The 13692-nt window shown below is 36.9% G+C and overlaps 1 protein-coding gene across 3 annotated transcripts in view; it reads right to left on the bottom strand.

Moving 5' to 3' along the window:
- Positions 1-13692, bottom strand: part of UBR3 (ubiquitin protein ligase E3 component n-recognin 3) — a 253610-nt gene that overhangs the window by 93979 nt on the left and 145939 nt on the right. For 2 of the 3 annotated variants that reach the window (XM_044242304.1, XM_044242306.1), the window contains exons 27-29: positions 8148-8258; positions 2859-3071; positions 1468-1604 (exon numbers count right to left, since the gene is read on the bottom strand). In XM_044242304.1, coding sequence (XP_044098239.1) covers positions 1468-1604; positions 2859-3071; positions 8148-8258 — 461 coding nt within the window. The remainder of the gene's footprint in view (positions 1-1467; positions 1605-2858; positions 3072-8147; positions 8259-13692) is intronic. The other variant, XM_044242307.1, reaches the window with a different exon arrangement.

The raw sequence follows: 13692 nt of genomic DNA, 5'->3' as shown, positions 1-13692 counted from the left end.
AGGAATGTACAGACTATAAAGTTACTTCCCAATCCATTACATTCTATTACATCAATCCATGTCTGGCATTTGCATTCTTCAACTAAAGACTAACGTTTCCTTATCTTGAGCTCTAACTTGCTTGTAATTTGCCTAAGTTTGGTTGCTTTTTTCCTGGGTTCTAAAGACTACATATAGTTCATTTACTCTTGTTACCCTCTGGTCCATGAATGGGGCAGAGAGATTGGCCCAGTGAACTGCATGTACATATGACCTATAAAAGTTGAATACGGGAAGGAAAAAGAAAGACAATAATTGAAAGTAAAATAGACCTTGACTCAGATCTGAGTTGTGGTCCTCTATGGCACTAATTTGCTGCATGACAGTCAAGTTATATTTTCTGTCTAAATCTTATCTATCATAATACTACTTGGGACAAGATACCAAAAAAGTATATACTTCTAGAGATACAACATCAATTCTGGCAGAATGTGTTTACAAGTTTCTAATTGTGCCTGCTTCTTGCCTATATACTTCTTTTATGGTTCTTCATTTTCATTCAATTACATTTTCTAAAATCCCTGTTTGGAACCATTTCTTAGTTACTAAACACCCACTCAGTCAATTAGACTAATCCTACCTACACTGAAAGATGAGGAGTATCTCTGAAGTATCTCCAAAAACAGAGGTTCTTTGGAAATATAATAAAACCTGAATATAGTAATTCAGTAAACAGAGGTACTGTTTTCTGGAGTGCCAGGCTAGCTACTAATATAGGCTTAGAACTTGCCTGATTACTTGTTCCATCTCCCTCATCTGATTTTCTAAACCACCTACAGGATATTACTGTTTTACTAGATTAAAACAAAGTAAGTTCTTCTTACTTAAAAGAAATTAAAAGTGTTTAACATATTACAATATATTCCTTTTCAGTATTATTAATTTTTGACAGGACTTGAACAGTGATTTCTTAACAAGACCCTTCATATTTTTTTTTCCAATTTATTTATTTTCAGAAAAACAGTATTCATTATTTTTTCACCACACCCAGTGCTCCATGCAAGCTGTGCCCTCTATAATACCCACCACCTGGTACCCCAACCTCCCACCCCCCCCGCCACTTCAAACCCCTCAGACTGTTTTTCAGAGTCCATAGTCTCTCATGGTTCATCTCCCCTTCCAATTTACCCAAAAGCACATATGCTTCGAGGTAGACATCTGTCCCAAAATGTTAATAATACACCTTTTCCCACATATTCTATAATATATAATAACACTCACCCAATATTTCATGAAAATAAAAACGCTTCAGAAAATGAAGGAAACGTACATTTTATGATCCTTTGAGAAGGTTTGAAAACTAGCCATAATTTCAAGCACCATAAAAAATATGCACCCTTTCTTCAAATAAATATTAATGGCATAAATAAAACAAAAACCAACTATTCATAGTAAGTAAATATTAAAGTATATACCATGTATACCTACCTAGCAACAGAATACATAAAGAGAAAATCATTGTCTGGTGAACCTGGGGTCTTGCTATAGTCTCTATACTTTTTCTGAGTAGTATTTTTGATATCTTTCATTACAGATTCCATTTCTTTACTTAAGTTGGTTTCTGACTGTAAAAAATGCAAACATACATATCAAGTTTATTCATATTCATTTTCTCTAAAATAGTCCAACACTACAATGTTTATCATATGAATTCATTAGGAAATTAAAAGTTAAAAACAGATGTACATTAGCTATCCACTATAAATATTCTTAGTGCACAAAGATAAAATAGATCAAGAAATACCTTCTCCTATTTTAGACTAATTCTATATTGTGATTGGTTAGCCTATAATCTAACCATGAATTAACCACACAAACCTATATTCTAAAGAAATGAGTAGATGTCATTAAAATAATATTTTAGAACAAATTCAATGTTGATAAGCAATCTTTCATTTACATTCTCTTCTCAAAGACTAATATTGATGTCCCTTGCTTTGAGCCTATTTTAAATACATAAAAATTTGGATTTACCAAGGGGGGGGGAAACCACAGATTCTAAAATTAGTCTTCAACTGAGAAAAGAAACTGTAAGGAGAGAAATCTTTGAGTAGCATTTAACTATGAATTTCTGTTTCAAAAGTCAAATATTAATAGTTTTCATAAATTCACTGCTAAAACTAGGCACAGTTATCACTTCTTTCAGATACTATATCCTAAATCTATAATGCAAGTGAAATATTTAAATAATTAAATGAAATAAATAAATCCTACTGGATGGGATAAAAGATGGGTTCACTTACATCAAATCCCACAATAAAGTAGACTGACTTCAGTGAATGGCTCAATCAAGTATATGATATTTTATCTGATACAAACACACATAAATTGGACATAAATCTATAATTACATACATATAAAGTATGTGTGTGTATATAAATGTATCATGTTAATCCTAATATACCTAATGGGCATATTTTTAAATGATTAGACTATGCTTTACATGACAAGATACATATATAAGTAATTTATTTGTTTGGCTTGGCTTTGTTTTTAAAGATTTCAACATTGTAAAAGAGTCTAACCATATCTAAGCTTATAGAACTTCATGGTCTGGAAGAAGTATATTAAAACTATAGCAATTTGGACTAAGGAAAAGTATAGCCTTTGGTAATAATTTGTTCCATTATTATCATTTTTGTTTTTAGTAACCACAAATAGAAGAGAAAAACATCCAAAAGCAATTGTTGTTAAATGTTTAAAGGTCCCCCCAAAAAAAGTTTCAAAGCTCCAGAGTAATTCAGAAAGGAATGAAAATGAAAGGAACGAAAATGAGAGCTGAAAGCAGAGCTGAGTTTACCAGGATATTTCTGCCTTACACTGATGCTTACTGGGAAAGCTCCCGGCCGTCCCTGCAGCTCTTCCACTTCCTTTATGAGATCTTGTATGCTTTTGTTACTAGGACGTTGCCAAAGGTTACTTTCCACATTGCTCCCAGGATAACAAGGAAGAACACTGTTAGCAAACTGCCTACAGAGAGGACACGTGAATTCTCCTTTGTCCACCGAGAAGCCCTGAAGAACCTGATCATTCTAAAAGATGAAATACACATACAGATTTATATTGCACAACTTTATAGAAAACAAAATTTATACCATTACATTTTATAGTAAACAAATGAACCAGGCCAAAAATGAAGAAAAAAACCATCTCTAATATATGTCATAAAAACATAAAGTCTCTTGATTTAATGAATGCAGGCTGTTATATGCAACTGATGAATTAATAAACTCTACTTCTGAAACTAATAATACACTATATGTTAATTAATTGAATTTAAATTTTTTAAAAAAGACGATGTTACTTGAAGAAAAAAAAACATAAACAATGTCTCTCATTTTACTGTTGAAGCTTATCAAATCACTTGTTTCAACATGACAATCATGCAACACATCACCAAGAACTGTTTAAGTATCTTACTCTTCTCTCAGCATGAAACATTCAAATACTGAGGCAATTAATGTGTAATATAGATTTAAGATAGAGAATAACTTAAAAAGGAGGCCACTTTACAGTGGATCACCTTCCCCTTACCCCATGCCCCTGTTTTTATAATCTATAGGTGACCACTGGGAAGATTCTCTCAGGGCCCATGTTCCTTGATAGAGAGTAGATAACTTCTGAGAATAAATCAAGCCTAAAAAATGTGGTATGTCTTTGTCAAACACAATTGACTGGACTTTATGCAGTGAATCTGTTTAGCTTTAATGGATAGGGGAAAGATTCAGTTAGAGTACTCAGAATGTAAGTGTGATATGAGGGAAATTAATGTAATACCTTTCCTTCAGATATTTCTGATAGAAGGAGAGAAAACAGAATTGTTTAAACATAGACACATAAGCATATGTGCCTAGGAGGAAATTCTTACTCATGAGAGACTGCTATACATGCTAACTAACTAGAGGACTTAAGGCAGGAATCCAGACTATTAAATCTGTTCCTTTCTTTTGCCTGAAACCACCACACAGCCATTTTGTTCTTTTTGGCTATTACAATTGTGTAGTCCTAACCATTATTTCGCTCTTTTTCCCAGTAGTTTCTTTCTTACCCTGCCACTAACCTAATGCTTTATTTCAAAATATGTTTTAATGCATTAATGTAAATGTATGAATGCTACAATATGAACATTATTACTAACAAACAAAACAATGAGGACAGAAGGAGAAAACGAATTTGTCTATGATTACAAAGGTAATGACAATATTAGGAAGAATCTAAGTTTCCCCACTCTTAATTTAGTGCTCATTTCATTATATCTTAGGTCTCAAATACTTTGACTAAAAAACCAAATTCTACTTTTTTTTTTTAACTTTTTGACATTTATTTTTTTCAAGTTCTTAAAAATGAAACACCACATCTTTTTAAATCCAATTCTGCAAATATTTACTAAGCTCCTATCATATATCAAATGCTATGCCAGGTAAGGGCATAAAGACTTAAGGTACATCTTCACGTAAGGTACTAACAATATAAAAGCAAACAGAAACAAATAAATTATAATAATTGCGTGAAAAATACAAAAGAGAAGGCTTCTCAGAGAAGACTTGTGAGCCAACTTTTTTTTTTTAAAGATTTTATTTATTTATTTGACAGAGAGAGATCACAAGTAGGCAGAGAGGCAGGCAGAGAGAGAGAGGAGAAAGCAGGCTCCCTGCTGAGCAGAAAGCCTGATGCGGGACTTGATCCCAGGACCCTGAGATCATGACCTGAGCCGAAGGCAGCGTCTTAACCCACTGAGCCACCCAGGCGCCCCGTGAGCTAACTTTTAAAGATACACAAGAAGGGTATATAGAAGGTGGCGCTGAGAGTCCTGATCATTGAAGGACATTCTATAAGCTCCCCTACAGCCTTAATTTTAAAGAATGCTAGATCCTCATCCTTGCCTTGACTGAATCTACGTTTTTTCTTGAAGCCTCTCCAGAAGCCTTCTCACAACTCTCCCCTCACACCTCAGTATTCTTCTCATTTTTTAGTACTGGCTTAGGATCTTTACTCTTGCATTCTCCCATCTTTGTGGCTTATATCATTTAGGGATATCACACTTTTCCTTCCTTTTTTCTGTCATCCACTGCCCTCAGTCACTGAAGACTTTGGTTTTCCTCATTGCTCCAAGACCTACGACCCTCTTATGCTACTTCAGTGAGTATGGGAACAACCAATCTTGTATCTTAGTCCATCAGCTTTTTGACCTCATTAGCTCCTATAGCACTGACCTCCACCTACCTGTTACCATGACCTGTTACCTGTAACCTTGACCACCCCCTTATACTAAAATGACCCAAAACTGTCCATATCTAAAAATACTAAAACCAAACAGCTTACAATCTGATTGCCAACTGCTATCTCCTCTTTTAGTTCCTTCCTTTTCTCTCAGTTTATCAAGACTTTCCTATTCTGCCTATACACCATGATGTACCACTTCAAAAACTGGTCAATACTTCTCATTCACCCTCCGTATGTCCTTCCATCATACATACCCTATAAAATCTTCATACAAAATTAATCCAGTGGATAACTTCTTTTCATTCTGTACTCAAATTAAGTGTTGTTAAAGAAGACTGAAGTAACTTCTTGCTACAAGCTGTTTCCACCTCAACTGAGGCCTGAATATTTCCAGGCAATCTTTCTCCAACATCCTATGAAGAATTCTCTCATCCAATTCCAAAGCGGTTTTTCCAAACCACCTCTTCACTTCTCAAGTCCTGTCACCTACCCCAGCCTTGCTTCCTTTACTCTAGAAGCATAAAGCTACATCTCCTACCGCAGAAAGAAGAGAATCATGACAGTTCCTTCAGCTTTCTGCCTTCTTCCACTCCAATATTTACTTCATAAATCCCATAAGTCCTTCCATCCACTTTCTTTCTTCTAGTCTCTTTGCTAGTATCTCCTAACTAGTCTTCCAATCACACTGTTGCCACTATGATCCACCTAATGTGAGACTCTTACTCCCAATCAAAATCTTTCAGTGATCACAATTATCTCTCACCTTGATTCCTTCCTCCTTCTTACATTCCACATGTCATCTCTCACCACGTCCAGACTTCCTCTAAATAGATTTCAAATCTCTAAGCTCTTCTCCATCTCCAGTGTGATGACTAAGCTCAAGCCACGATCATCTTGTACCTCCTGAATATCATCACATTCTTTCTTACTCTACTGCAATCCCACAATAATCCCCTACCATCTACATAGCTGCCACAATGACCTTTCTGAAGATGTCATAATTCTATTTAAAAGTCTTTAATAACTTTAGTGGCTCTCTGTAAAGAACTTATCTAAATAAAGTTCAAATTCCTTACACCAACTACAAGGCCCTTTACAATAAGACCTCTAATTACTTTTTCAGTCTTACCTCTCATCACTCAAGCACCATACTTCATCAAATGTTCTGGCACTCAGGAGAAGTTCCAGTAACACTTAACACATATACTGCAACTGTGTATTTATTCTGTCTCACGCAATGCATAGTAAACTCCTGGAAGGAACAGTGTCTTATTCACTGCTGAATCCCCAATGTCGATCACAGTATCTGGAACACTACAGACACTAAAATATTTGTTGAATGAACGACTGCAGATGTATGAAAAATGCATATTTTTCTTAAGGAACTATTAAGTAGTTTATTAATGCTGAGTTGATGAAAGATAAGATAAAACAATAGGCAAGCCCAGATCATGAAGTACCCTGAATGCCATTCAAAGAAGAGTGAACTTTATGCCATTAGGAAGAATTCAGTAAAGGATTTTTAAGCCAACGACATATGTCATCAGATTTACATTTTAGAAAGATCAATGTAGTAAATAAATTAGACTTAGAATAAGGAAACTGATAAGAAAGGAACTGCAATAGTCAAGATGAGAGATGAAGGCATACACAAAAATGAAGAATAATGAAAAGTAGAATACAGTCAAGTGATACTTAAGAGACAGAATAAGTAGAATTTACTTAGTGACTAAATGTGAGAGGTAAGGATATGAAGGGAAAAGTAGGAATCCACTCCTTTTAAGTTGGGAACTGGGAAATAAGAAGGCCATCCTTTTAAGAGGCTGAGCTGAGAAAAAGAAAAACTGCAGCTACAGGGGAATGCAAAGTCAAGGAAAGAAATTCAGAATGAGAGGGACCTGAGCATCTTTAAGAATTGAAAGAAAGGACAGAATAGGCAGAAAAACTGAAGATAGAAATAAAAAAGAAGTTACCTTCTAAGAGGTAAAGGCCCCTGAGGTGAAGAGGAGAAAGGAATACTAGAGCATCAACAGGAAAATTATTCCTGAACAGAAGAAAGAATACTACCTCAAAGAGTAAAAAAGAAAGGATTGGTTGGGATGCAGACTTATTTGTCAGGGAATAGATAAGCAAAGCAAGAAGCTAAGCTTAGTATGTGACAGAAAGCCACAGTTTTCTTGGTGACAAAGAAAGAGATAGAATCTGTTGAAAGAAAAGGGGTCTTGGAGTTCAGGTGAAGAGCTTGGGATAGGGGAGCAAAGGATTGGAATAGCTGCTAAAGATACTAGGAGAGGAAACTAATCAAAGGTAGGTAAATGAATTGATAAGTAGTATCCACAGTTGGTAACCCTAGTTTAAGATGCTATTATACAGGAAACCACAAATTTACAGACATACTACTTCACTTAGTTTTATGATTTTTCTGGCAGGGCTAGCTGTCTGGGTCTCAAATCAAGGCAGGAGGATTAAATGACTGCTCTTCAGAGCAGAATAGGCATAGTACAAAAAAGTGAGGCTAGGAAAGAACTAATGCTGGGAAATATACAAAGGGGTAAAGGACTAGAGATCTTGATGTCAGAAGCAAACACACTAATCAGAATGAAAATAAGAGAATCTGAAGGATAATCATATAATAAAATGATATTGTAGGATATTTTAAAGCTTAATATTTCAGAACTAGAGTAGCAAAGTCTAAAATTACTAATATGGAAATCATTTGCTAAAGTCATATAAAAAAATGAAATCCCCAAAAGCTGAAGAGGTCAAGGAACCACAAGGCTGCATAGTTCAAATGGCAATCAAAATCATGTAAGATGAACTGGGATGTATATGCTAGAATGATATATACATTTTTAAAAGATATATACATTTTTAAACCAACTTACCCGTAATGATTCCATGTAAGATTTATGACAATCTATGTGTAACGTGTGGCCACAGGTTTGTACATAAACACCTCCTTCCCAACCAATTGATACTGCCAAGAGACAAGAACTCTTAAAAAAAAAAAAAAGACAAAATACAATTAATTTAAAAGAAAAATATACCTATTTAAATATATACATGTAAACCTCTAAATGATTTCATAGTCATATTAATGAGAACTTTCTATTTTTGTGATATAATGTTAGTACCCCTTTGACAGTCATAAGGCAGTATCTTTAAACTTGAAATACCACAAAGTTTCAGCTTCCACATATATAGGCTCATAATTAGTAAGAATAATTATAAATTATACTTTCTCCACCCCTTGAAAAATAAACTCTCAATATTATACTATACTTCAGTGTAAACTATTCTGCTGTTGATTATTTTACCTATTCTATATATTTCTCTGTGATACCTGACATTAACAACTTCCTTCTTTTCTTTCAATTTCATGATAGTTACCAAACAGTGTTATATTAGCTTCAGGTGTACGACACAGTAATTCAACAGTTCCATATATGACCTGGTGCTCATCACAAGTGCACGCCTTAATTCCCATCATCTGTTTCACCCCCACCCCACACACCTCCCCACTAGTAAATATCAATTCATTCTCTATGGAGTTCATTTCTTATTTTGTCTCTCTCTTTCTCTTTCCTTTGCTCATTTGTTTTGTTTCTTAAATTTCACATTAGTGAAATCATATGGTATTTGTCTTTCTCGGACTGACTTATTTTGTTTAGCATTATACTCTCTAGCTTCACCCATGTTGTAAATGGCAACATTTCACTCTTTTTTATGGCTGAAAGGAATAGTATCCAAAATACATAAAGAATTTATACAATCCAGGTGCCTGGGTGGCTCAGTTGTTAAACATCTGCCTTGAGCTCAGGTCATGATCCCAGCATCCTGGGATCAAACCCCTCAGGGGGGTTCCTAGATAGCTCAGTCATTAAGTGTCTGCCTTCGACTCAGGTCGTGATCCCCGGGTCCTGGGATCAAGCCCCCCACAAGGCTTCCTGCTCAGTGGGGAGCCTGCTTCTCCCTCTCCCACTCCCTTGCTTGTGTTCCCTCTCTCACCGTGTCTCTGTCAAATAAATAAAATCTTTCAAAAAAAATTTATACAATTCAACACCCCAAAAAACAAGTAATCCATTTAAAAAATGGGCAGAAAACATGAATAAACACTTCTCCAGAGAAAACATCCAGATGACCAACAGACACATGAAAAGATGCTCAACATCACTCATCATCAGGTAAATGCAAATCAAAACTACAGTGAGCTATCACTTCACACCTGTCAGAATGGCTAAAGTCAAAAACACAAGAAACAACAGGAGTTAGCAAAAATGTGGGAAAAAAAAGAACTCTCATGCACTGTTGGTAGGGATGTAAACTGGTACAACTGCTATGGAAAACAGTAAAGAGGTTCCTCAAAAAGTTAAAATTAGAACTACTCCATGATTCAATAATCACACTACTGGGTATACACACCCAAAATACAAAAATCTTAATTCAGAGAGATACATGTGCCCCCCTATATTTATAAAAGTATAATAAGTATGGGAGCAGCCCAATTGTCCATCGATAGAGGAACGGATAAAGATGTGGTATATATAAATATATATACATACACAATGGAATAACAACTTCTTTCTTAAAATACCTACTTCCCCCTGGCTTCCATAATACTACTCTCTTTTGATGTCCCTCTGATCTCTTTAAACCATTTGGTTTAGGCTTCCTTTTAAGACTTTTTTCTTCATCTGCCCCTTCAATGTTTATATTCCTTAAGGTTATATGTTTTTTGTGCTACTCTCTTAATAAATTGTTCTCCCTGAGTGACTTTAATCAGTAAATTCAACTATCTTACCAACTTGGACCGCTTGCCTCTGTGACAGATATTTGAGTATTTCTGCAATCTCTAGTTTGATGTCCCTCAGATAACATTAAATAATGTGTCATGGGGCGCCTGGGTGTCTCAACTGATCAAGCGTCCGACTCAATTTTGGCTCAGGTCACGATCGTCGGGTTCTGGGATCAAGCCCCAAGTCAGGCTCTGCACTTAGCTTGGAGTCTTCTTAAGATTCTCACCCTCTGCCCTCCCCACTGCTCGCACATATACATGCACACACTCCCTCTCTAAAATAAATAAAATCCTTTTTTTTTTTTTTAACAAATGTGACATTTTTTTCCATGAATCTTTCTTTTCCTCTTGGTTTAAAAAACTCCACAATCGGGAAGGAGTCAAGATGGCGGAGAAGTAGCAGGCTGAGACTACCTCAGCTAACAGGAGATCAGCTAGAGAGCTTATCTAAAGATTGCAAACACCTGCAATTCCATCGGCAGATCGAAGAGAAGAAGAACAGCAATTCTAGAAACAGAAAAACAACCACTTTCTGAAAGGTAGGACTGGCGGAGAAGTGAATCCAAAGCCACGGGAAGATAGACCCCGGGGGGAGGGGCCGGCTCCCGGCAAGCGGCGGAGCAACGGAGCACAAAATCAGGACTTTTAAAAGTCTGTTCCGCTGAGGGACATCGCTCCGGAGGCTAAACCGGGGCGAAGCCCACACGGGGTCAGCGTGACCTCAGGTCCTGCGGGGTCACAGAAGGATCGGGGGTGTCTGAGTGTCGCAGAGCTTGCGGATATTGGAACGGGAAAGCCGGCTGCAGAGACAGAGCCAACAGTAAGCTCGCAGCTCAGAGTTGCCTTGAACCAGTCGCAAGCACGGTGAGCTCAGAGCACGGCCAGAGGTTAGGCAGACGCGAGTTACTAGGAGCTGTTCGCTGAGGGCGCACAGGGGAGCGGGGCCCGGGCTCTCGGCTCCTCCGGGGCGGAGACCAGGAGGCCGCCATTTGTATTCCCGTCCTCCGGAACTCTACGGAAAGCGCTCAGGGAACAAAAGCTCCTGAAAGCAAAGCCCAGCAGATCACTCAGCCCGGCCCCTGGTAAGGGCGGTGTAATTCCGCCTGGGGCAAAGACACTTGAAAATCACTACACCAGGCCCCTCCCCCAGAAGATCAACAAGAAATCCAGGCAAGACCAAGTTCACCTACCAAGGAGTGCAGTTTCAATACCAAGGAGAGAGCAGCAGAATTCCAGAGGAGGAGAAAACAAACCACGGAACTCATGGCTTTCTGCCTGTGATTTTTTAGTCTTGCAGTTAATTTAATTTTTTTCTTTTTCATTTTTTTTCTCTTCTTCTGCTAAAATTTTTTATAACTTTTACCCTTTTCTTTTTTAACGTTTTTTAACTAGATTATCTAATATATATATTTTTTCTTTTTTATACTTTTGTTTATTCATTTTCTTTTTTTTTTTAATTCTTTTTTTTTCTTTTTTTCTTTCTTTCTTTTTTGAACCGCTTTTTATCCCCAAATCAGAAGAGATCCTAATCTCTTCAATCTTTTTTTTCATAATTCTTTTTTAAATTCTTGATTGAATTTTTAATTCAATCTCTTTTTTTAATTCTTTTTTTCTTTTTTTTCTTTCTTTCTTTTTGAACCTCTTTTTATCCCCAAATCAGAAGAGATCCCAATCAGAAGAGATTGGGAGATCCCAATCAGAAGAGATTGGGAGATCCCAATCAAAGGAGATCCCAATCAGAGGAGATCCCTCACCCAATCGTGAGGGGGGAGAAATCCCCCCTCACAATTTGGGATCTCTTCTGATTTGGTTAAAGCATATTTTCCTGGGATTGTTGCCACCCTTTTAGTATTTTACTTGCTCCTTCATATACTCGTAGCTGGACAAAATGACAAGGCGGAAAAATTCACAACAAAAAAAAGAACAAGAGGCAGTACCGAAGGCTAGGGACCTAATCAATACAGACATTGGTAATATGTCAGATCTAGAGTTCAAAATGACAATTCTCAAGGTTATAGCTGGGCTTGAAAAAGGCATGGAAGATATTAGAGAAACCCTCTCCAGAGATATAAAAGCCCTTTCTGGAGAAATAAAAGAACTAAAATCTAACCAAGTTGAAATCAAAAAAGCTATTAATGAAGTTCAATCAAAAATGGAGGCTCTCACTGCTAGGATAAATGAGGCATAAGAAAGAATTAGCGATATAGAAGACCAAATGACAGAGAATAAAGAAGCTGAGCAAAAGAGGGACAAACAGCTACTGGACCATGAGGGGAGAATTCGAGAGATAAGTGACACCATAAGACGAAACAACATTAGAATAATTGGGATTCCAGAAGAAGAAGAAAGAGAGAGGGGAGCAGAAGGTATACTGGAGAGAATTATTGGGGAGAATTTCCCCAATATGGCGAAGGGAACGAGCATCAAAATTCAGGAGGTTCAGAGAACGCCCCTCAAAATCAATAAGAATAGGCCCACACCCCGTCACCTAATAGTAAAATTTACAAGCCTTAGTGACAAAGAGAAAATCCTGAAAGCAGCCCGGGAAAAGAAGTCTGTAACATACAATGGTAAAAGTATTAGATTGGCAGCTGATTTATCCACAGAGACCTGGCAGGCCAGAAAGAGCTGGCATGACATTTTCAGAGCACTAAACGAGAAAAACATGCAGCCAAGAATACTATATCCAGCTAGGCTATCATTGAAAATAGAAGGAGAGATTAAAAGCTTCCAGGACAAATAAAAACTGAAAGAATTTGCAAACACCAAACCAGCTCTACAGGAAATACTGAAAGGGGTCCTCTAAGCAAAGAGAGAGCCTACAAGTGGTAGATCAGAAAGGAACAGAGACCATATACAGTAACAGTCACCTTACAGGCAATACAATGGCACTAAAATCATATCTCTCAATAGTTACCCTGAATGTTAATGGGCTAAATGCCCCAATCAAAAGACACAGGGTATCAGAATGGATAAAAAAACAAAACCCATCTATATGTTGCCTCCAAGAAACTCATTTTAAACCCGAAGACACCTCCAGACTTAAAGTGAGGGGGTGGAAAAGAATTTACCATGCTAATGGACATCAGAAAAAAGCAGGAGTGGCAATCCTTATATCAGATCAATTAGATTTTAAGCCAAAGAGTATAATAAGAGATGAGGAAGGACACTATATCATACTCAAAGGGTCTGTCCAACAAGAAGATCTAACAATTTTAAATATCTATGCCCCCAACGTGGGCGCAGCAAACTATATAAACCAATTAATAACAAAATCAAAGAAACACCTCAACAATAATACAATAATAGTAGGGGACTTTAACACTCCCCTCACTGAAATGGACAGATCATCCAAGCAAAAGATCAACAGGGAAATAAAGGCCTTAAATGATACACTGGATGAGATGGACATCACAGATATATTCAGAACATTTCATCCCAAAGCAACAGAATACACATTCTTCCCTAGTGCACATGGAACATTCTCCAGAATAGATCACATCCTCGGTCCTAAATCAGGACTCAACCAGTATCAAAAGATTGGGATCATTCCCTGCATATTTTCAGACCACAATGCTCTGAAGCTAGAACTCAACCACAAGAGGAAGTTTGGAAAGAGCACAAATACATGGAGA

This window comes from Neovison vison, chromosome 3 (assembly GCF_020171115.1).
Source record: "Neovison vison isolate M4711 chromosome 3, ASM_NN_V1, whole genome shotgun sequence".
NCBI lineage: Eukaryota > Metazoa > Chordata > Mammalia > Carnivora > Mustelidae > Neogale > Neogale vison.
Note: the sequence above shows the minus strand (reverse complement) of the source record. Positions and strands in the feature narration are given on the sequence as shown.